The 24,246-nt window shown below is 39.5% G+C and overlaps 1 protein-coding gene across 5 annotated transcripts in view; it reads left to right on the top strand.

Moving 5' to 3' along the window:
- The first annotated feature begins 537 nt into the window (after positions 1-537).
- Positions 538-24,246, top strand: part of LRSAM1 (leucine rich repeat and sterile alpha motif containing 1) — a 40,140-nt gene continuing 16,431 nt past the window's right edge. For 2 of the 5 annotated variants that reach the window (XM_044664076.1, XM_044664077.1), the window contains exons 1-11: positions 553-624; positions 4,408-4,464; positions 5,344-5,388; positions 8,595-8,672; positions 10,213-10,281; positions 14,834-14,918; positions 16,292-16,413; positions 17,206-17,296; positions 17,856-17,986; positions 18,236-18,265; positions 20,402-20,524. In XM_044664076.1, coding sequence (XP_044520011.1) covers positions 553-624; positions 4,408-4,464; positions 5,344-5,388; positions 8,595-8,672; positions 10,213-10,281; positions 14,834-14,918; positions 16,292-16,413; positions 17,206-17,296; positions 17,856-17,986; positions 18,236-18,265; positions 20,402-20,524 — 903 coding nt within the window. Of the gene's footprint in view, positions 625-4,407; positions 4,465-5,343; positions 5,389-8,594; positions 8,673-10,212; positions 10,282-14,833; positions 14,919-16,291; positions 16,414-17,145; positions 17,166-17,205; positions 17,297-17,855; positions 17,987-18,235; positions 18,266-20,401; positions 20,525-24,246 lie in introns of those variants that run through there. The other 3 variants (XM_044664073.1, XM_044664075.1, XM_044664078.1) reach the window with 3 other exon arrangements.

Here is a 24,246-nt window from a genome sequence, read left to right as displayed (position 1 = left end):
CAGAATACTTTACACACAATATATAATATTTGTTGAACTCAAGAATGAATGAACCAGCCTAATGCATCATTGTCATATCTTCTTGCAGTAAGGTTAGTCCCTTTACTGACATAGATTGCAATCCTCATATCCTTAGTATACAATTTTCCTTTTTTTTACCAAAAAATTAATTACCCTGGCTAACTTGGTACTAAGCCTGGCCATACTTGGCTAAACTGGTTTCTTATGATTCTTGCTGGTTCTAATGTTGATCACTGTCATAAACATACTATGTATAAGACACCCCATTGGGCACGATCATGTGACAATGAATCATTTGTATATAAGTCTGAGGGGCCATACACATACTAGTTACTTAATAAATATCCTCTTCTACTGCAATGAATTTTGTGGGCCTTGAAGTCATTGCCTGATAGTTCTATCTAGTGAGACAGCAGGTGACAGATAAATGACTCTCAGGAACCAGAAATAGCTAACTATGCCCTCCTGTATTACTGATTTCTCTAATCATTTCATAGGGATCCAGTGATTACTTCTGGTAGAAAGAGAAGGATGCCTCTCTTCTTCCGAAAAAGGAAACCCAATGATGAAGCTCGGAAACGCTTTGAGTATCAGATGTGTCTGGTGAGTATGAATGAATGCTGTCTTCATTATTTTCTCTTGTTCAATTTTATATTATATTAATCTTTGCCATGGCTTGCATGCTGCAGTCAGCTAGAGAAAGTGAACATCAGTTTTAAGAACTGGGGATATTATATTGAAGAATGGAAGATTTGGGGTGGTAGCTTTCTTCAAGTATGTGAAAGAGGAATTAGGCCTGTTCAACTCAGCCTGGAAGAGGGAGTGGACATATTCTTACATTAATAGGCAGCTAGATGTTACAGTGGAATGGAGAGCTGGATCTGGAAGATCTGATTTCAAATTTGGCCCCGGATACTTATGTGACCTTGGGCAAATCACTTAACCTCTGTTTGCCTCAGTTTCTTTATCTGTAAAACAGGGATAATAACGTCTACCTTGTAGAATTTTGTGAGTGTCAAATAGAATAATATTTATGCACAGTACCTGACACTTAGGAGGCACTATATAAATGTTTAATTTCTTCCCTCTTTTCCTTCCCACTTGCCCCTCCCATTAATAGAAGTACAATATGAAGAATGAGGGAGGTGATTACTGAATTCACTGCTGGTGAGACCACATCTTGATGACTGAGTCCAATTTTGGGCATTACATTTTAGAAAAAACATTGGTAAGCCTGAGTGTTCCTGGAGGATAGTGAGAGATATTGAAAGCATATCTGTAACAGTGAAGGAAGCAGTCATGTTTAGCTTAATGAAGGGATGGGGGATATAGAGTGGCTAGGGGTAACTAGGTGGCCCAGTGGCTAGAGATCGAGGCCTAGATGTGGGAAGTCATGGGTTCAAATGTGGCCTCAGACACTTCCTAGCTGTGTTGCCTTGGGCAAGTCACTTAAACTCCATTGCCTAGTTCTTACTGCCCTTGTGCCTTAGAAGCAATACTTAGTATTAATTCTAAAACAGAAGGTAAGAGTTTTAAAAAATAAGTAAATGAAAGACTGCTATGTGGTCTAGTAAAAAGCACCCTTGATTTGGTGTCTGAGGACTAGGCTCTAAAATCCTGTATCTACTTGCTGCCAGGGTCACTAGCTAGGATGTTGGGCAAGTTTTTCAGCTTCTCAGAGCTTTAGTTTCCTCAGGAGTTAGAGGGGACAGCTGGGTAGCTCAGTGGATTGAGAGCCAGGCTGGAGGCCCTAGGTTCAAATCTGGCCTCAGACATTTCCCAGCTGTGTGACCCTGGGCAAGTCACTTGACCCCCATTGTCTACCCTTACCACTCTTCTGCCCTGGAGCCAATACACAGTATTGACTCCAAAAGGGAAGGTAAGGGCCTAAAACTAACTAAATAAATAAATAAAATAAAGGAGTTGGACTAGATGATCTTTAAGGTCTTGTCTAGCATATACAATCTTTGATTTTATATGAAAGGAAGATTAGACTTGTTTAGTATGATATCAGAAAGGTAGAACTAGGAATTATGTGAGGGTGGAAGTTATAGAAAAACAGATTTCATCTTGATATAAGGAAAAGCCCTTGTGACTAGTGTGGTGTTTGACTAATATGGTGCCACCCTTCTCAGACCAGGACATCTCAGGCCCAAGTGATCTGAGGTCTATAACATTCTGATCCTGAGAAACCAGAGTGAGAGCCTTAAAGATTCAGGGCTCTAAAACTCAAAGTTCCAGGAGGGCTAAACCCCAGGTGGTATAGATGTCAATTTAAGAATTGAAGGGTCCCAGGGTTGACCATCTCATTCAAAAGCACAACAGGAAATAGAGCCTAACCCTGGCACAAAGCCTCTATTTAGGAACTAAAGCTGAGGAGATGAATAAATCAAGGAAGATAACTAAATTTATTGCAATTTTAATTCCATAACAATTGCACACAGAGACTCAAAAGGAAAAAGTAGATTTTCCAACAGGATTACACAAATACCTAGAGGAAATAAAGAAAGATTTTTAAAAATGAAATAAAAGTTTTTGAAGGAAGAATTGGAAGGAGGATAAGGAGCTTAGAAGAAAAAATAAACCTTTCCCAAGAAATGGTCTCTCTAAAAACTACAAAATACCAAATACTAATCAATGACTCTCTATTAGACAGCAGAAATATTAGAACAAACCCAAAAGACTAAAAAAAAAAAGACAATATAAGATTACTTATACAAAAGATAGGGAAACAAATCAAGGAAAGAGATTTTAAGAATTATTGTTCAGCTTTGTCCAGTTCTTCATGACCTCACTTGGGGTTTTCTTGGCAAAGATACTATTTCCTTCTCCAGCTTATAGATCAGGAAGCTGAGGCAAAAGGACTAAATGACTTACCCAGGGTCACACAACTAGTAAGTTTTGAGGCTAGATTTGAACTCAGGAAGAGAAATCTTTCCAACTTCAGTCCTGGCACTCTCCATTGTACCCTCTGGCTGCCCTTGTTATACTTAGATTCCCTAAATATTATGATTAAAAAAAAAAAAAAAGATCTATTAGAACTAGAGGGCAAGATAAAGGGATCCACTTATTACCTCCTGAAAAGAATTCCAACAGGAGAAATCCCAGAAAGAAGTAATTAAAAATACCAAGAAACTATAGTTGGGATCACACAAAACCTGGCAGTTTCTCCTCAGAAAGAGATCTTAGAATAGAGCATACATTCCAAAATCAGATTATATTGGTTCATAACAAAGAATGAATTATCCTAGTTGAAGCTCTGTATAGCCCTTCCGGGAAAAAAATTGGACCTTTAAATGGGATAGAAGACTTTCAAACACTTTAAAAGACTGGAGCTGAATAAGAACTTTGAAATACAAATACCAGAGTCTAGAGAAACCTAGAAAGCTACATTTATGTGAGTAATGAGAAAGAGCTGTACAGTGGTTAAGTGCTAACATTCTAATAGGAAAAGAAGAAACAAGTGCCCCTGTAGTGCCGTAATATCTTCAAAGGGTTTCAAGGGAATTAAATAAGAAAATCAAAGGTTTGGGGAATGGATTAGTTTTGTTGAGTGTTTGAAGACAAGAAAGAGAAGCCCAAATAATGTTTCTAAAAAACTTTCCTTCCAATAGGCCTGTGAGTTAGTATGGTATAAGAAAGCAGCATAGTATAGTAAGAAGAGTATTAGATTTGGAGTTGGGACACCCCAGTTTTGAATGCCTGCCATGCCATATGCTAGTTGTGTAACTCTGGGCAAATCAGTTTTGCCTTTCAGAGCCTCAGTTTCCTCATCTGTAAAATGGAAATAATAATATTTGTAAAAATTTACCACCCAAAGTTTTCTATGAGAAATTCACTTTGTAACACACTATGTAAATGTGAGTTGTTATCCCTGGCATTAATCACAGTGGACATTTAACAAATGTTTGTTGACTTAAATTGAATTTTTGTTCTCTATTAAAATGCAAAGTTTTGGCTCTGGTGATCTCTGAGGTCCCATTCAGTTTTTAATTTATGACCCTGCTATGTAAGGAGCTAGGCACTAGAGATTCAAGTGTCTACTTCATCTCAAGTATTTCTCATAATATTTATGCATAACTCCCTATTTTCCATGACTTCATTGTGTATAATTCACATGATTTTTTTTCAACTCTATTACTTTTTACTGGTCCTTTTTGAATGTTATCTTGTTATACTTTCTGATTTGTTTGACTCTGTGATCCTGGGCAACTTGCTGCCCATTTTTGGCCTTGCTTTCTCCTCATTAGGAAGAACACTTTAAATTCTTTTCCAGATTTAAAATTCTATGATTCTGTGACTAGCTTTTTAGCTTTCTGCAATTTCTTTAAACATTGTAAGAAATGTGCTTACACTAAAGAATTTTTTGTAATTTCTTTCCCATAGGCAAAAGAAGCTGGCGCAGATGATATTCTTGACATATCTAGATGTGAGCTCTCAGAGGTAATGTGATGGTGGTGTTTGCATTATGTATTTGATTTGGCTTATTTCTTAGACCTGATGTCTACAATAAGGATAGATATAAACAATACTTTTTTTTTCAGAGTGCCAAAATGAGATACAAATCTTGAAACTTCTGTATTTTTCTTTTCAATCAAAAAATTAGAAGTGATACTTTGACCATGCTTTTAAATACCGTAAAATTAGAAGTTCTATTCAAGCTCTTACGTTGCTGGAAGAGCATAGATTGGCAGGGATGGCATAGGTTTTCTGGGAGGCCTTTGCAAGGCCTCTCCAAGGTGGGAAGAAACCCTTACTCTGTCCCTAGACTACTAAGTGGGCCTTCTGGCCCTTCACAGTTTCATTCTAGAGTGAGAGATAGCTTCCAGAAGCAATTTGAAGCTTTGGAATTCAAAAAAGGGACATTCAGAGCTCTTAGGGCGAAACTAAGGGAGTCTAAATCTTCTTATCGCTCTTTTCTGGCAAATAAGCTTCAGGGACTGTACCCAAGGTTTCCTTGGTTGATCATATGAGTAGCAATTTAATTAATAAAGATTCTGTGCCATCATGCTAAGCTTTGCTATATTGAGCAATAATTTAGCTTTATGTTAAGCATGATGTACTACTTATATCCAGATAAGCTATTTTTAAGAAATGCCTGATCACGGTTGACTAAAGACCTACAATGGATAGGGCAGAAATTGACCTTACAAACCTTATTCCTCTAAAGTCTCCCAAGGGATGCTTCCATTCAGCTGTGAACTTCTTTCTCAGCTTCATCCCCCACACTCATACTGTATTTGTTATTCTACAGTCAGGTTGAATTAGGAAATGAAAGGATGGTTGACAATGAGCTAACTCTTTATTTTGATTTTTCATTAGATTCCATTTGGGGTTTTTTCAACATGCAAAGTGCTTCAGAAGAAGGTGAGAAAATCTTTAATTTTGAGAGAGAGATTTTGGTGGTTTTTAAAATATAATTTTCAACCTCATGGGATTTGTTTCTTTGATTGTTATTATGATTATGATTAACAGTAATCATCATAATATCTATTGGGTTTTAAGGTTTACACTGAGCTTCCTTGTATGTAATAACCCTGTGAAGTAGGTATCACAAATATTATTATTTTCATCCTACAATAGAGAAACTGAAATCCAGAGGCTGACTTGCCCAGAGAGTGATAAATGTGTTAGAGTCAGGATTTGAACCCAGGTTTCTTGACTCTAATCCCAGTGTTCTTACTGTTTTACTCAGTTGCCTTTCCTGGTTCAACTCTTGGCCCAGATCCCTAGACCTGAGTCATTCCCCTTAAAATTTTCACCTTCATCATAAAAGGTATCCACAGCCAAAGAAGGAACTGTTGGAGTGTGAGTGCCAATCAAAGCACTCCATCTTCCATGATATTTCCTTCATGAGATTTCTGCTGTATGTGTGATATGTGTCTTCTATCACTATACATGAGCAATATGGAAATATGTATTATGTAAGGGTTAAAAATGGTTTAACTAAATTTTTGAGTTAAAAAGAATTATTGTGGTCACCATTTATAAAAATTAGAAATTAAACTATGAGCATTTCAGTAGCTTTAGTAGCTTTTTTACAGCAGGGTAGAAATAGTAAAGAGGGAAATGCTGGAAGGAGGTAGAAAATAACACCTAGCTAAATATACCCTAAGTCCTAATCCTGGTGCCTTCAGACCATGAATGTGAATCCTACCAGTCCACGAGAGTGTCTCCAGTCAGACATTCTAACCAACCAAAAACCAATGCAGAAGGGGGCAGCTGGGTAGCTCAGTGGATTGGGAGCCAGGCCTAGAGACGGAAGGTCCTAGGTTCAAATCCGGCCTCAGACACTTCCCAGCTGTGTGACCCTGGGCAAGTCACTTGACCCCCATTGCCTACCCTTACCACTCTTCCACCTATGAGTCAATGCACAGAAGTTAAGGGTTTAAAACAAAACAAAACAAAACAAAAACAAAACAAAACAAAAAAAACCAATGCAGAAGAGGCTGAGCTGCAAAGGGCAATCTCTCATGCCAAAGAGGCAAGAGTGTCACCCCCATAAGCATCCCTCTTCAGCCTGAGTCTCCATTGCAGGAAGCCAAATCTTCACCAGAATCCAAAAGTCCAGATCAGGAAGCCGAAATCCGAAGAGCCAAAAGATGCTGAAAACTGCTGAAAATCTTCAGCATACACGAGGCCAAGACAACCAAGAATCTCACCAGAGCTCACATTCTCTAAGCTAATAGCTAAATCTCTCTCAGGCTCCTGCTTATATACAATTTTCCCCACTCATCAGCTCTCCTCGCCTAGAACTGGTGGGGGAGGCAGCCTTTGAATTTTCTTTGTTTGTGACTTACTAAGAGTTAAGTAGGGATACTTTAAGTTCTTGATTGATTAAGTTAAAAGGATAGAGCACTCCAAGTACTTGATTAAATTAAGATAAAAAAATTCCCTTTCACAATTATGTGAAAGTACAGGTATAATGTCAGACTATTCAACCCTTTGGGGAGGGAGAAAATCCAAATTTTAAAATGTCAAAAAATAATTGTCAAAAATTATTTCTACATGTAACTGAAAAAAATAGAAAAATATTAGAAAAAAGATTTCCATCTTCATCCCATGGAGAATCTCCTAAGGGAGACCAGGGCAAAGCCCTTAATGTTTCAAAAAAACACACCTAACTCTGGTCAGAATTCAGTGTTTTTTTAACTGAAACAAAACAGCAGGCTCCCAGCCATGGCAGGTATTTAAACAGAGATTGAGCCACCATCTTTCAGAACTGCTTGAGACAGAACTAGATTAGGTTTGTGGTTGGAATAAATGGCCTTTTATGGTGCTAAACACATGGTCCTTTGTGGGAACATCTGATTGCAGTGGAGAAGTTGCTGATCATTGCCCTTCTGGAATCATGGATCAAAACTCTAGTCAGAGTTAGCCCATCATGTTGAAGAAGGGCAAATGGGGGCCCAGACTGTTTGCGACTTTCCCCAGGGTCACACAAATACTCAAAGCAGGATTTCAACCCAGATCCTGTGTTCTAGTGTTCTAGTGCACTTTCCACTGTACTTTTGTGTGTAAGAGTGGGAAGAGCATTGTATTTAGAGGTAGGATTCCAGTTCTGCTTCTGCCACTAACTTGCTTTGTGACTTTGGGCAAATCCTTTCTTCTCTCAGGGTCCCTCTTTCCTCTTCTGTCAAGTGCTGGGTTTGGCCTAGACCAGAGCTTTGTAACCTTTTTGTGTGTGTCCTATTCCCCTTTGGCAGGCTGAGGAAGCCTATGGACCCCAGGGTTTCCACAGAATGTTTTTTTTTTTTTTTTTTTAAACCCTTGAACTTTGGTGCATTGTCTCATAGGTGGAAGATTGGTAAGGGTGGGCAATGGGGGTCAAGTGACTTGCCCAGGGTCACACAGCTGGGAAGTGGCTGAGGCCGGGTTTGAACCTAGGACCTCCTGTCTCTAGGCCTGACTCTCACTCCACTGAGCTACCCAGCTGCCCCCACAGAATGTTTTTTAAATAATTGAAGAAAATGGTCAATTTCAGGTAGAGGTTAGTGAAAATAAGGAAATAGATTTTTTTCCCCAACCAAGTTCATGGGTCCCTTTTCCCACCCCTCCCTCAGTTTAAGAGAACCCCTGTGTTTTGATTAAAATAAGGAGTCAGTCCTTAGATTCTAATAAAATTTATTAGGATCATTTGCATAGATGGAAGATGAGAGAGAGTCAGAAAAGGGGCCCTAATGTAACTTTTCCACGTGGTCCCCCCAGCATGGAAGTTTGTAGGGAGAGTTCCAGAGACAGAGAGAGTACCTGAACTTCCTGCTTAACCCTTTTTTAACCTCTTGACTTCCCACCCCCAGCCTTCAGGGTCACATTCAGGCTGATGCCAGGTATGCAGGTAATTGACAGGAAATGAAATCACCTGTGTGACCCCAGAAAGGGAGGAGGGTAAATTTCCTTCACACACTTGCATAAGTAGTTTCCAAAGCCCAGTCAGTGCTAAATTCTCTGATGCTAAGGTTGGTTCTCTCTCTCTTTCAAATGTACACATACTTTTCCTTTCACTCTTAGGCTATGCTGATGCTTATTCTGGAAACCCTTTTGGCTCTAAAACTATTCCAACTTCCTTCCAGGTGTTGATTGTTCATACAAATTACCTCACTTCATTGGTTCCCAAATCTTGCAGCCTCCTGAGCCTTGGAACCATCAAGGTAATGTGCCAGCTCTCCTCCAGGACCTTTATGTTGGCCTGAGGCCAGGTTCCTTTTTCAGTTATTTAGAGATTTGAAAAGTTTTGCCAACTTCTTCATGGATATAATACAACTGTAGTGACAGGCAACAAGAATGGGAATAAACTCAATTTGTGGGTGATTTAAAAGTAAAGTACAGACTCAGCAAGGTGGCTCAGCAGATAGAGTCAGATCTGGAGATGGGAGGTCCTGCGTTCAAATTTGGCCTCAGACACTTCACAGCTATGTGACTGTGGGCAAGGTACTTAACCTCCATTGCCTCGCCCTTATTTAGTATCTATTCTAAGACAAAAGGGAAGAATTTTTTTTTAAAAGTAAAGTAAAAGAGGACCCTATTCTAGTTAGGTTTGTCATTACACAGGTCTGCGTATAATCTCTCCCAGAACACAATATGCATGATTTGAAATACTAGGTGACCCAGATGATGAGGTGCCTCAGGATGGTTAGCCTGGGGAAGAGAAGACTTAGGTCAGTCATGAGAGATTTCTTTTAAGGACTGCTGTATGGAAGAGGGATAAAGCTTATTTTGTTGGGCTCCAAGGGGCAGAACAAGGAGCAATAGTTAAAATCTGTAGAGGGATGGATTTTAATCAAACCTAAGGAAAAACTTTAGAACAATGGGAATGTAGAAAAGGGAACTCAACTTCCTCAAGAAGTAATGCTGTTTTCATTACTGGAAGCCTCCCAGGAGAGGCCAAGAAATACTCATTACAAGAATGTTGCAGAAATATTATTGTTGAGCTAGAGTTAGCCATGGTGACCTGAGGTCCTTCTCAAGATTCTGTAACTAATTCTGTATGATCAGTCATTACATGCTTTTTGAGGAAATGCTATGTACTAAGCCTTAGGTGGGATACCAAAAACAAGACACAAACCTCATCATTTTTGTTTTTGTTTTTTATAAACTTCTTCCTTCTGTCTTAGAATTGATACAAGGATCAGTTCCAATGCAGAAGACTGGGAAGGGCTAAGCAATTGGTATTAAGTGATTTGCCCCTCCAGGGTCCCATAGCTAGGAAGTGTCTAATGCCAGATTTGGACCCAGGACCTCCTCTAGACTTGGCATTGAGCCACCTAGCTGCCCCACAGCCCTTGTCTTGAAGGACAAGGAATTTACAGTTTGATTGGGAATGCAAACATCACATGAGAAGTGAAAGAACAAATACAAACAACAATACATGAAACATAAAGCAGTGGATTCATTGTGGATTGAGCCATTACAAATTACAAAGTTGTGATTTCAGAGGAGAGAGAAATGATTCTGGGCTGGCAATTCTTCATGACAGAGACAGAATTTGAGCTGGACCTTAAAGGATAGAGAGGAGAAAACTAAAGTGTCCGTTATTAGAGTGTTCTTTTCCCCACCTGACCTTCCTGAAAGAGGCCTGCCCCAGTGCAATGCAGATTGTATGTAGTAGGTTTGAGTCTATGGAACGCACTGTTTGAAACCCTTTCAGCTCTTTGACCAGTGATGTATACAAGATTTGTCTTCCTTTGGCAGGTTTTGGACCTTCATGATAACCAGCTAACAACTCTTCCTGATGCTCTTGGACAGCTAACATCTCTTCAGGTATACTCCACACTCAGAACTGTGGTCTCTTGGACTGAGGAATGGGCCATTAGGCTTTGGCAAGTAGGTTCAGGAAGGGCACTGCTCTCCCTCCATTCTGCACTTTGTTCTTGCAGTGTCAAAAAAGCTAGTGGCCCAGAGATGGGAGGTCCTGGGGTCAAATGTGACCTTAGACACTTCTTAGCTGTGTGACCCTGGGCAAGTCATTTAACTCCCATTGCCTAGTCTTTATTGCTTTTCTGCCTTGGAACAAATGCTTAGAATTGATTCTAAGATGGAAGTTAGGGATATAAAAAAAACAAAATAATAGGCATTTGAGCCTACCTCTTCTTAAGCAAAAGGCCTTTGTTCTCTTGGCCATAGTCATTTTGTCTTATTGCTTCCCACCAAAGACAGATCACGACAGCAAAATCCTAAAGTCTCAGAGCACTGTGGAAATTCAGAGGTAGCAGAGAACACTTCCAGGGATCAGGGAAGGTTTCTTAGAGGAATGGCATTTGATTCAGGCCTTGAAAGAGAAGTTAGACTTAGGTGGAGTGGGTGGGTCAGGGCATTGTAGATAGAGAGAAGAGCAAATAGTTAGACCAAAGGACTGATGAGAGAGCCCAGGGTTGTGTTTGGGAAATTTTGGCAATTAGGTGGTGCAGTAGATAGAGTGCTAGGCCTGAAGTTAGGAAGACTCATCTTCCTGAGTTCAAATCTGGCCTCAGACACTTACTAGCTGTGATCCTGAGCAAGTCACCTAACCCTGTTGTTCCTTAACTGTCAAATAAACTGGAAAAGGAAATAATGAACTGCTTCAGTATCTTTGCCAAAAAAAATGCCCGATTGGGGTCTCAGCTGAACAACAGAATGTTGTTAGAGCATTGGGTGTATGAGAAGAATAGTGGGGGATAAGTCTGGAAGGATACCTTGTAGTATGAGGCTTGGAGTCAGAAGATCTGGGTTCAGATTGGTCCTGACCCACAGAGGTAGGGGATTGTGCAGAACTCACTTCATTTCTCTAAGCCTTAGTTTCTTTGGTAAAGAACTTATAAGATGAAGAGAATAATACCTACATTACTTCACTCACAGGGTTGTTGGGATAAAAGCATTTTGCAAGCCTCAAGGACCTATAGAAATTTTTGTTTGTTTCTTAAAGACAAGACTGTGGTTTCTTCGGATGAGGAGAGAGTTTCCTTTCCTAATAGAGTGATGTTTGTGTTGTAATTTCTTTCTTTTTTTTTTTTAAACCCTTACCTTCCCTGTTAGAATCAATACTAAATATTAATTCCAAGGCAGAAGAGCTGTAAGAGCCAGGTAATGGGAGTTAAGTGACTTGCCCAGAGTCACATAGCCAGGGAGTGTCTAAGGCCAGATTTGAACCCAGATCCTTCAGTCTGGCTCTCCAAACACTGAGCCACCTAGCTACTCCCTGTAATTTCTAGTCTTACAGAGCTGAGTCACTTACAAGTGGCTTGCCCTAAATCATACAGCCGTCACTTGTCCAAATGGTAGGACTTGAATCCCAGGCTTATTGACTCTGAACATAGACCTGTATCCATTATACTGTGTTACCTCTTAAAATAAATCAGTTGCTATCTGGAAAATTCAAATAATAATATGTTTTGTGATTATTGGGGACAAGTTATAGTGGGGCTTGAATTATAGGGAAAGATATTTGCACTTTATTAAGCAGTAAGGCAGAATATGTTCAGAATTGTGCTTTAGGAAGATCACTGAAGTATTCTTAATTTTAATCATCAGTAAATATTTATTAAAGTTAAGCTTTTACTGTGTGCTAGTCACTGGAGATAACAATGAAAAGCAAAACTCATCTCCACCTTTGAGGATTTTGTAATCTTGCAGGGAGAAACATGTACTTGTTTAGATGTCTATAAAATAGATACAAGTTAATTTGGAGAAGGATAGAAAGTAACATTGGTTTCCACTCCTACTACTGAAATATACTTTTCCAACTTAATCTCCTACTTATATTCTCCTGTACCCTATGCTTAGGGTAGTGATGTCAAAGTCAAATGGAAATGGATCCCTGCTGGCTGCATATTGATTTAGAAAACCACAAATTAACATTATCGATGTTATATTTTTATTTATCTTGTTAAACATTTCCCAATTACATTTTTTTTAAACCCTTACCTTCCGTCTTGGAGTCAATACTGTGTATTGACTCCAAGGCAGAAGAGTGGTAAGGGTAGGCAATGGGGGTCAAGTGACTTGCTCAGGGTCACACAGCTGGGAAGTGTCTGAGGCCTGATTTGAACCTAGGACCTCCTGTCTCTAGGCCTGACTCTCACTATACTGAGCTACCCAGCTGCCCCCTCCCAATTACATTTTAAAAATTATTTTTTTAAACCCTTACTTTTCATCTTAGAATCAATACTGTATATTGGTTCCAAGGCAGCAGAGCAATAAGGGCTAAGTAGTAGGGATTAAGTGACTTGCCCAGACAGCTAGGAAGTGCCTGAGGCCAGATTTGAACCAGGACCTTCAGAGTCTCTAGGCCTAACTCTCTATCCACTGAGCCACCTAGGTACCCTTTCCCAGTTATACTTTCATTGGGGCTTCCCTTGGGAGTTTTACAGGCTCAAATTTGACACCTTTGCTTTAGAGAATGTTAGTAGCCAGTAGATTCAGGAAAAACCTCCTGTAGAAAGTATACTTGTGCTGAGCCTAAAGGAAGTGAGGGAATCCAAGAGGCAGAAGTTAGGATGCAGTATATTCTTTGCTTAGGGCAAGGACACAGAGATGGAAATAGAAGGAATAGTACTGACAATTTGGCTAGAGTAGAGTACATGTGAAGGAGAGTCATATAATAAAACTAGAAAGGTAGAGTGGGACCAGGTTGGGACAGTTAGGTGATTCACTCGATAGAGAGAGAGCCAGGCTGGGAAGGTCCTGGGTTTAAATCTAGTCTCAGACATATATTAGCTGTGTGACTCTAGGCAAGTCACTTAACCCCAGTTGCTTAGTCCTTACTGCTCTTCTGCCTTGGAATTGATGCTTAATAACAATTCTAAAACAGAGGGTAGGGGTTTAAAAAAAATTTTTTTTTTAATGGGATCAGGTTGTAAAGGATTTTAAATGCCAAACAGAAGAGTTTATATTTGATGCTACAGATAACAAGGAGTCACCAGAGTTTCCTGACTGAAGAGTAACATGGCCAGACCTCCTCCATTTAAGGAAAACCCAAAGGCTGCTGCTGTGTGGAGGATGAATTGGAGAGGGCAGAGTCCCAAGTGAGGGAGACCAAATAGGAGGCTGTGGTCAGAGTCCAGGTCAGGAGTGATGAGGGCCTGAGCTAGGGTGGTGGCTGTGGAGGGAAGAGAAGGCAGAAATGTGAGGAGATGAAGGAGGTGGTGGAGGCGGAGGTCACAGAGGTTTTTGGCTATGGAGGGACCCAAGGGAGAGTGAGAAATCAAGAATTTCCAGCTTGTGAACTTGGGAGGCTATTAGAATGACATTAGGTCCCCTGGACACAGAAGTAGGGGCAGTTTGAGAGAACCAAATGCACAGAGGAGTGAAAGCCAGACAAGCACAGCTATCCACTCCTGTGTAAAAGGGAAAAAGGGGATTTTTGGTTTTGATATTAATATTTAAAGGTATGGTTGCCAAGAATTGAATAAATATAAATTCTAAAATGATTTTAGTAATTTATTTATAAAATATAGGAGAGAGAGAAATAGAGAGATGAGAAGAGGGTAGAGTAAGAGATCTAGCTTAAAGAACTAGACTATGTACTCATTCCCTGATTTTACTCTGGCAGGGCTCCAGAGATTCCAGCTAGAGAGCCTAAAAGTCAATTAACAAGGGGTTAGGCACAAGGGCTTCTCCCAATCAAGGGAGCCTCTGGGAGGCTGGTACCTTCAGGGAGGCTAAGGTAGTCAGTCTTCTTTACACGCCATGTGTAGTTCTAAGGGAAAGATTTAAGAACAGTCTCACCAAGGTCTCAAGGTCCCAGGTCTCAGGTCCAGCAAGCAGCGTCTCCAACTCAAGCTCCAACTCCAGGAAAACGAATAAGAACTCGCCCACAGGATGTTGTCACTCCCTTTTAAAGGTGCTTCTTTTCCCCCGTCACTTCCTGTGCCTTCCTCTTAGTTTACTTGTCCAATCACAACAGATGTTTTGCTTAGGACTGTCCAGGGGGCAGTCAGTCAATTCTGATTCGTCACCTACTCTTGCACAAATGGGTCACAGACTTCCCACTTATTAAGTGGGGTTGTTTTTCACTTTTGGTGATTAAATCTAAGAATGGACAGGGTAGATTTAATCTCATTATCACATCTCGTTTTTTTCTCGCCTTCTTTGAAAATACTAATGCTTAATGAAATGGGCAAGAAGTATTAGGAAGAGACATCCTTCCAAGTGGGCTGAAAGACCTGAATAAGTGTTTAATTGATCACTGAGAAATTGAGAGATGAATTTCAAACATGTTTTCCCAGTAGTATCTGTGGGGCTCCTAAAACCCCTCCAGTGGAAGCTCTGTTGTTATCCTGGGGAAACTGGTATAGAGAATTTTTAGTTTCTTCTTATTTTCTTTTCTCTGTCTTAGGTATTGAATTTTGAAAAAAATCAGTTGAAATGTCTTCCACAGTCCATCGGGGACCTGGCCCAACTCCAGACCCTCAATGTGAAAGGTATGAGAGCAAGATGGACTCCTGAATGTACATGCTTTTGAGCAGATATGGAAATTATATTCTTTAAGGAAAAGCTGCCACAGACCAATTGAGTTAAGGTCAGGAATGAACCTCACATTGATTAGAGATTGGGTTTATCACAGATTTAAAATATATGTATATATTTTATGTTTATAAAATATATTTTAAAATATATTTTATTGCTATCTTTGTTTTTATGTTGCCCAGATTTCTTCCATATCCTTCCTCAAGCTCTTCCTAGAGAGCCCTCTCTTATGACAAATAATTTTTCTTAAATGAAGGAGAGAAAAAAATAAGATTCACTAGAACATATAAACACATAAGAAAAACAAACAAACTCTATCCCTAATGCCATATGCAATCTTTTACCCTTGTGGGTCTCTCACCTTGTAGAGAAGTTGGAGGATGTAGCTTCTCATATCCCTTTGGAGCCAAACTACTTCTATCCTCCCCTTCCCTTCTCCTTCCCTTCCTTCCCCTCCTCCACCAATTTGCTGTGTATGAGGAAGTGTCAGGGTTGTTCTGATTTTCATCTCTTATTAGTGATTTTGGTCATTTTGAAAACTTGTTTGTTCAAGTATTTTGGCCTCTTCTCATGGGGAATGGCTTTCTGTATTTTATATACATATATATATATACATATATATATATATATATATATATATATATATATATATATATATATATTCTGCTAGTTTTCTATATTTTATGGATAACAAACCCTTATTAGAGATATTTGATACAAAGATTTTTTTCCCTGGTAGTTGTTGTTGAGTCATTCAGTCATGTCCAATTCTTCTTGACCCTTTTGGACTATAACTGTCCATGAAGTTTTCTTGGCAAAGATACTAGAGTGGTTTGTCATTTCCTTTTTCAATGGATTTGTCAGGTAGTTAGAAGCTAAAGGTATTTGTTTAGTGTCACTCAGCTAGGAAGTGTCTGAGGCTAGATTTGAACTCTTCACCACTGAGTCATAGCTGCTTCTTTCCTCAGTCGACTGATCCCCTATTTCCCACACAGGGTTTTAATGGCTTTTCAATTCAAAGCATTTTGGTATAAATAGTAGGTAGGGTTGGAAGACAGACCTGGAGGGACTCAGTTTTTTACTTATTTCTCATTGCTTGATCTTGGACAAGTTAACTTCTCCATTTAGGGCTTTAGCATCTCTATTTGGGGCTGTCAAGGTCTTTTAAGAGACTGGACCATGCTAAATATATTGAATATATTGGAATAAGTAACAGAAGACCACACTGAGCCCCTGAAATGTGTCAGACCCAGAGGCTTTATTAAGATGAGTTCAGTAGTAATACTCTGTCAGTAGTTTGAGTTGTGTGCTTGGAATTTTTCCTTAGATAACAAACTGAAGGAGCTGCCTGACACCCTTGGGGAACTTCGTAGCTTACGAACTCTTGACATCAGTGAAAATCTGATAGAGAGATTGCCCCAGATGCTGGCTCATGTCCGGACCCTAGAGGTAAATTAGAATAATTCTTTCACAGCTTGCATCTTGGTTTTACTCATCAGCAAAGTGAATAGCTCTCTCTTTTATGAAATTAAATCAAGAAACAAGCATTTATTATGCCCTGGCTATATGCCAGGCATTTTGTAGGCCTTGAGGATGCAGAGACAAAAATGAAATAGTCCCTTTCTCAAGGAATTTAGTCTGTTAGGGGAGCTAACGTACACATATAAATATATCCAAAATAAGTACAAAGTAATTTGGGAGGGAAAGTTCTACAGCTGGTGGGGATAGGGAGAATCAGGAAAGACCTCATATAAGAGCTGGCTCTTAAGCTGAGCTTCAAAAGAAATTAGAAAATTAGTGAGGATTTTAGGCATAGGAGCTTGGACAAATGTATGGAGATGGGAAATAGAGTTAGAGAGACAGAATTTTGGTTGTGAGAAACAGCAAGAAGGCCAGTTTGTTTTGACTATAGAATAGTTGAAGGGGACTAATGTATATAATAAATCCAGAAAGTGGGGGCTTTGACAGGGACTTTAAATGTCGACAGATGAATCTGTCCTTGATTATGGAATTATTAGGAACCCTCTAAAATTTATTGAAGAGAGCAGTGTGACATGAGATAATGTGACATTCCCAAGAGTTAAAAACAGTGTATGTGTTCCTCATTGGTAGAGCAAAGTTTCTTTGTTTTTGCTTTTTGTTTTTAAGTTCTAGGGACCTAGCCTCAGGCTGATGAATATTGGAAGAATTGGACATAGCAGGTATGTTGGAGGCTTTCCTTCCACCCTTGATGTTTTGCAGACTCTGAGTCTTGATGCTTCTTCCATGGTCTATCCACCTGAGGCTGTGTGTAGTATGGGTACTGAGGCCATCCAGCAGTTTCTCTGCAAAGGTAAAACCTAGGGTTTGGTTTCTGGGTGTTGTTTTTGTCACAACATGAAGCTCTGAAACCCGAGTATAGCCATTGGATAGGAAGTGAGATTTGTCCAGAAGGTTCTTCAAGCCTCTTATATGTGCTTTATTGCACCTATGAGCCAGATCCTAGGAGCTCCTGGACCATTTTCCTTGTCTCCCTTCCTATCAGATACCCACCCATTGTCTATTCCAAATGTAAATGTTGTAAATAATTTATTTAGGTTTGGGCTTTACCTACTTCTATTACCAATATTGATTTTCTTCTCTATTTAGCAAAATCAAGGCCCTGCCTTTTCCGATGTTCTGTTCTGTACAGGGCCACATCCGCAGGTGATTGTTCTCAGGCAAAGAAGGCTTAGTAATCTCATTGGAAAGTTTTGTTTGTCAGAGAGAAGATTCTTCTGATTAGAAGAATCCATCTTGGAGAGTAGAAAGGTTGTGAGGATGTTTAGCTTCAAGACCAGCTGGGGCTCGTTCTGGCTGAGGTCCTCATCCTTTGTTGTCATTTTGATAGGCTTGGCCCTGGTCTTTTTCAGAATCTGGGCTTGAGTACTACCCACCCTCCCAGTTCTTGCTCCCAGTGTTGGAAAGAGATGGAGGAGAGACTTCGGTGGATAGTACCGATGGATCAGTTTGCAGCTATGTCAGGGAGGAGACTGAGTGGCAGGTGAGGATCAGTACTCTGGCTCAGAGGCACTCATCGCCAGATTGAGACTCTCAAGTGGTTAATGGCCTTTGGCCACCAAAGGATGCATAGCACAAGCTCCAACACTTTTTCCTCCTGTCTTGATTTTATTCCACAAGCCAATCTTCTGTACTAAAAAAGATTGCTGTCAATCTAAGTGTTAGGTGGGACTGCTGGGGTCCTTGTGCCAATGCCCCTTTCTCTCAACTGCTATTATTTTTTGTTTTTCAGACTAAATTCTTAGATTATGAGAAGAGAAAGGTGAGCAAACACACAGAAGTTCTACGTCTTTGAAAAATGGAAGCCTGCCAAAACAGGAGGGTTTGAAGTGGATGTGTTAGGAAAACCCAACGTTTCATTCTCTCTAAGACAGAATTCAACTACAATTTTTCTTTTTTTAGAAATAGTAACAGAATTGTCTTTGAAAAGAACTAGTATTACCATTCCTATGTGCTCTCTTACTGGTTGACAGCAGAGTTGATGAGAGTGCTGAATCTTGGACCTGCTTTCAGTTCCTGTCTGTGACATTTGCTAACTGTGGGCAAGTCACTTAACTTGTCTGAGTATCATATTTTGAAACTGTAAAATGAGGATAATAGTATCTGTAGCATTCAAATGAAATCCATGTATGTTGAATGCTCTTTAAAGTTTGACTACACAAATATTCATTTTATTATCGTTGTTTATCCTCATAGTATCTCTGAGAGACTGGGAGAGAAAGGCTGTAGTGGCCTCAATTTATACATAAACAAACTGAGAACAGAGAAGAGAGTTCCAGTTCCCTCTCTTATAGAAGTATAATACTGTTAGAAGGAATTTTGTAATTTCCCTCTGTCTCATTAGGAGCAGAAGTTTTAGGTCAAAGGAAGGTTTTTTTTAATTTGCATGCTGTCTCTAGCAACAAACAGCTCTCACCCTCTGTCTCTTTAAGAGGCAGTATTTGAACTCCGTCTCTTTAAGAGAAAAACTATAAGAAAGAGAAAGAATCACTTAAGTGACTCAATTTTCTCTGTCTTCCTATGGAGCAGGGTGCCTGGGGTTTTGGTATCATGTTCTCTGTCAGGAATATCTGGCAGTTAGCTGCTGAGAGTTGGAATTCATATATGAAGTTAAGAAAGAGTCTATTTCTGAAGGGCTTCTTCTTCCCAGCGGAGAAGGGCCTCACTCTGAGGGCTTTTCTCCTCAGAACTCCAGGAGAGCTGCTGCACTGTCTGTCAACTGTGATAGGCAGACTCTCTACTGACAGTTTGATTTCATATATTACTTTAAGGAGTTCATTATCAGTTTAATGTTCATCAGTAAGTTAGTTTAAGATAGTTAGGGAAGTTAATATAAAATTAGACAGAGTAGGCCTTGCAGGCAAGAAGAAACTGCAAAGAAAGCAGTCAGATTTTAGGGTTTATTAGATACTTTAGTATAGGGGTTACTTTTTGGCATAGTGATATAAATTTAGATCTATATTCTCTATTTTCCTACCTCCCATTTCCTATCCCTACTTCTCCTGAGAATAAACAGTTTTGGTGATGTACCAAACTGCTTCCGGCCTTCTTTTCATGCCTACAAATTAATATTTACCCATAACAGCTTTATCAACCTCCAATATGATATTTATTAGCTATAACAATACATTTCCTTTGATGAGGCAGGGCAGAAAATGTTTCCTGCTAAACACCAGATTTAACCTGGCTTTCTGCTGAAACAAGCTGTAACTGTTTCAATTAAGAACCTAATGTACCAACCAAACCAAATATCCCTCTATCCCCGGTGGACTTTTTATCTCTCAGTAATTCTTAAGAAGTTGGACTGTAAAAGTATAGGTATTATTTTTCTCACTGTAACCTTGACTTTGGTCCCTGAACTTTTCCTGGGCATGAAAGAACTAGGACAGGTGATGTATTGTGTTTAACTCAATTTCCACACATTAACTATTCTGGTTCATTGCCTCCAAAACCCTTATGGTTGTATACTTTATTCCAGCATTTTTGCCTGTTGTCCACTTCCATGTAGTGCTGCCTCTAGGGGTTTCATCACTGTGAAAAGTTCTATGTTATCAAGAGATATTCAGAGGGGCAGTTAGGTAACACAGTAGATAGAGCACCAAGCCTGGAGTCAGGAGGATCTGAGTTCAAATTTGACCTCAGATATTTCTTGGCTGTGTGACCCTGGGCAAGCCACTTAACCCCAATTGCCTAGTCCTTACCATTCTTCTGTCTTAGAATTGGTACTGACAGAAGGTAATGGCTATTTTTAAAAAAAAGAGAGAGAGATAATAATATTCAGGCTTGGGGTTGGAGTATTTCCCTCCATTTATATTGACCTTGATTAAGAAGAGAACAACATCTGGGAGTAGCACATTCTTTTTTCCTGCATTGACTTTTTGGATCCCTCTTCTCCCAGGAACAGAAAATGCTGGAGAAGTTAGAATTTGAACGTCGTCTAGAAATTGGGCAGCGGGAGCATGCCCAGCTTCTCCAGCAAAGCAATATTCAAAAGGATGAGATACTACAGACTGTCAAAGAGGTATGTTCTTGTAGGTCCATGGGCAACAGCCAGTAGTTGCTATTAGCATGGTACAGACCTGACTTTTTGGTCCCCCAGTGCATTTTTTTGGCATAGTGAGATAGGATGCAGAGAAGGGAAGGATACAAAGAAGTGGCTTTCACATGACTGATCCTCTTGGAGACCTGACTCTCTTTCCCCTCTGTGATCCACTTTCATTCCCTGTATATGAATTCCAGATGACTGGAATACGAACTAGTGTTTTGTAGTCATTAGCAGTGTGAGTGCTGTCCTGGTGCCTTTATTTCCCGAGACTCTTTCCAAGACTGACATTTGAGATCACATCTCCCTCAGTTTTATGCTTATAGAAAGCTATAAGAAGTGGGGATGGAGGGACGACAGATCCTGCCAGTATTGCTTAAAGCCGTGGTTTGGCTGGCACTGTCACTGGTGAGATATGTCACTATCATATCATTTGGAGATTGCAACTCATACTTACCACATTCTTGGCTGATAACCAAGTTTTTAAATCATTCTATTTTATCACTACTTAGATCTGGTCAAATTTCCTGATCTTGCTACCAAACAGAAGTTTATATTTAGCACATCCCAAATTTAGTCACCTTCTGTGACATCACTGTGGATTTCCTGCCAACTCTGAGTTATCCTGACTTGGGAAAAAGCTATGTAGTAGAGTGCTCAGAGTCCTAGGTTTGGCATGGGAGGACCCATTGTGAACCTTGACTCTGTCAAATGAGCTGGATGGGATCCTAGATATAAAGCTAGAAGAGACTTTAGTGGTCATCCAGTTGGATCCCCTCATTTTACAGGGAAGGAAACTAAGGCTCTAAGGGATGAATCATCTTTTCCAAGGTCTCACAGTTAAGGGAGAGAGACAGGATTTCCACCCAGATCCTCTGACTTTAGGACCAGTGGTCTTTCATCCCACTACCCTGTTTCATCTGTCAGTTCTGCTAAACAATTTTACTTTGGTACAAAAAAGTGTTCTAGGGGCAGCTAAATAATTGCACATTGGATGGAGCACCAGATCTGGAGTTGGGAGAACCTAGGTTCAAATTTGACATCAGACATTTCTAAGCTGTGTGACCTTGGGCAAGTCACTTAACACAATTGCCTAACCCATGCCACTCTTCTGTCTTAGAACTGATACCAAGGGAGCATCTAAGTGGATAGAGAACTAGGCCTGGAGACAGGAGGTCCTGGGTTCAAATTTGGCCTCAGATATTTCCTAGGTGAGCCTTGTCAAATGGATTTGTGGCTCTGGGTTTGAATTCTAGCTAAGTCACTCATTCCCACATGGAGATCACATCTCTCTGGGAAAGTCCCTTTCTCACTCACACTCTGCAGGCCACTTAACCCCAATTATGTAGCTTTATTGCCCTTCTGCTTTGTTACTAATATTTAGTATTGATTCTAAGACAGAAGGTAATTGTTAAAAAAAAATAAAAAGAACTAATAAGAAGACAGAAAGTAAAGGTTTAAAAAAAAGAGTGAGTGTGTTCAGGCAAAGGGCTGCATTTTGGAAATGGTTGGTATGAAAAATAAAAGGCATCAAGAAAATTTCAAAAGAAAGTTAAAAAAATAGAGGGAGTTAAACCAAATCATCTCTAAGGTTCTTCTGATCCCATTCCCTGCTAAGATTCTCTGAATCTCTAATGGACCACAGATCATCTCTTTCTTGCCAGTGTTTTCTTTTTGTAATGAGAGATCACTCAGAAGGATAGGGATTTGTGAACACATTGACATTTATCTGCTTCTCATTTCTTTTTCCCCCCCAATTAATTAAAAAGGATATTTTTCCATGGTTACATGATTCATGTTTTTTCCCTTCCCTCCCCACTCCCAGAGCCAACAAGCAATTCCACTGGATTATACATGTATCATTGTTCAAAATCTATTTCCATATTATTAATATTTGCAATAGAGTGATCATTTAAAGCCAGAATCCCCAATCATATGCCCATAGAACCATGTGATCAATCATATGTTTTTCTTCTGCATTTCTACTCCCACAATTCTTTCTCTGGCTGTGGATAGTATTCTTTCTCCTAGGTCCCTCTGGGTTGTCCTGGATCATTGCATTGCTGTTAGTAAAAAAGTCCATTACATTTGATTGTACCACAGCGTTTCAGTTTCTGTGTACAATGTTCTCCTGGTTCTGCTTATTTCGCTCTTCATCAATTCCTGGAGGTTCTTCCAGTTCACATGGAATTTCTCCAGCTCATCATTCCTTTCAGCACAATAGTATTCCATCACCATCATATACCATAATTTGTTCAGCCATTCCCCAATCAATAGACACCCCCTAATTTTCTAATTTTTTGCCACTTTGCTGGATCAATGGGTATGCATTCTTTTAAAGCCCTTTGGGCATAGTTCCAGATTGCCTGGATTAATTCACAACTCCACCAGCAATGCATTATTGTCTCAGTTTTGCTACAACCCCTCCAACATTTATTATTTTCCTTTACTGTCATATCGGCCAATCTGCTAGGTGTGAGGTGGTACCTCAGAGTTGTTTTGATTTGCCTTTCTCTAATTATGAGAGATTTAGAGCACTTTTTCATGTGCTTATTGATAGTTTTGATTTCTTTATCTGAAAACTGCCTATTCATGTCCCTTAACCATTTGTCAATTGGAGAATGGCTTAGTTTTTTAAAGTACAATTGACTTAGCTCCTTATAGATTTGAGAAATTAGACCTTTGTCAGAGGTTTTTGTTATAAAATCCCCCCCCCATTTGTTGCTTCCCTTCTAATTTTTGTTGCATTGATTTTGTTTGTACAAAACCTTTTTAATTTAATGTAATCAAAATTATCCATTTTACATTTTGTAATATTCTCTATCTCTTGCTTGGTCTTAAATTCTTTCCTTTCCCATAGATCTGACAGGTATACTATTCTATATTCACCTAATTTGCTTATAATTTCCCTTTTTATGTTTAAGTCACTTACCCATTCTGAATTTATCTTGATAGAGGGTGTGAGATATTGATCTAAACCTAATTTCTCCCATACTGTTTTCCACTTTTCCCAGCAGTTTTTGTCAAATAGTGGGTTCTTGTCCCAAAAGCTGGTCTTTGGATTTATCATACACTATCTTGCTCAGGTCATTTACCCCAACTCTATTCCATTGATTCACTCTTCTGTCTCTTAGCCAGTACTAACTATCTATCTATCTATCTATCTATCTATCTATCTATCTAGTTTTTTTTTTTTTAATAAACCTTACCTTCTGTCTTAGAATCAATACTGTGTATTGTTTCCAAGGCAGAAGAACAAGAGTTAGGCAATGTAGGTTAAGTGACTTGCCCAGGGTCACATAACTAGGAAGTGTCTGAAGTCAGATTTGAACCTAGGACCTCCCACCTCTAGATATGGCTCTCAATCCACTGAGCCACCTAGCTGCCCCTCCATATCGTTTTGATGACCACTCCTTTATAGTACACTTTAAGATCTGGTACTGCTAGGCCCCCATTGTTAAAAATAATATTGATATAGATGGATATTAAAAGTATTAATAATTTATTTAAAGGCATATTGGTAATTAAGAAGGCCATGCACCTGCTAAGATCTAATTCAAATTGCTCACCATTACCTCCTGCCCTCCTGGCTGCTTCATAGGAAAGATTGCATCTCCCAATGACCTCAGGAGTCTTATACCTCTGTCTACGTAATCACACTTCCTCCGTAAGAGGAATCATGGGAAATGTAGTTTCCAAGT

The sequence above is a fragment of the Gracilinanus agilis genome, chromosome 2 (genome assembly GCF_016433145.1).
Source record: "Gracilinanus agilis isolate LMUSP501 chromosome 2, AgileGrace, whole genome shotgun sequence".
NCBI classification, from domain to species: Eukaryota; Metazoa; Chordata; class Mammalia; order Didelphimorphia; family Didelphidae; genus Gracilinanus; species Gracilinanus agilis.
This window is presented reverse-complemented; position numbering and strand designations above follow the sequence as displayed.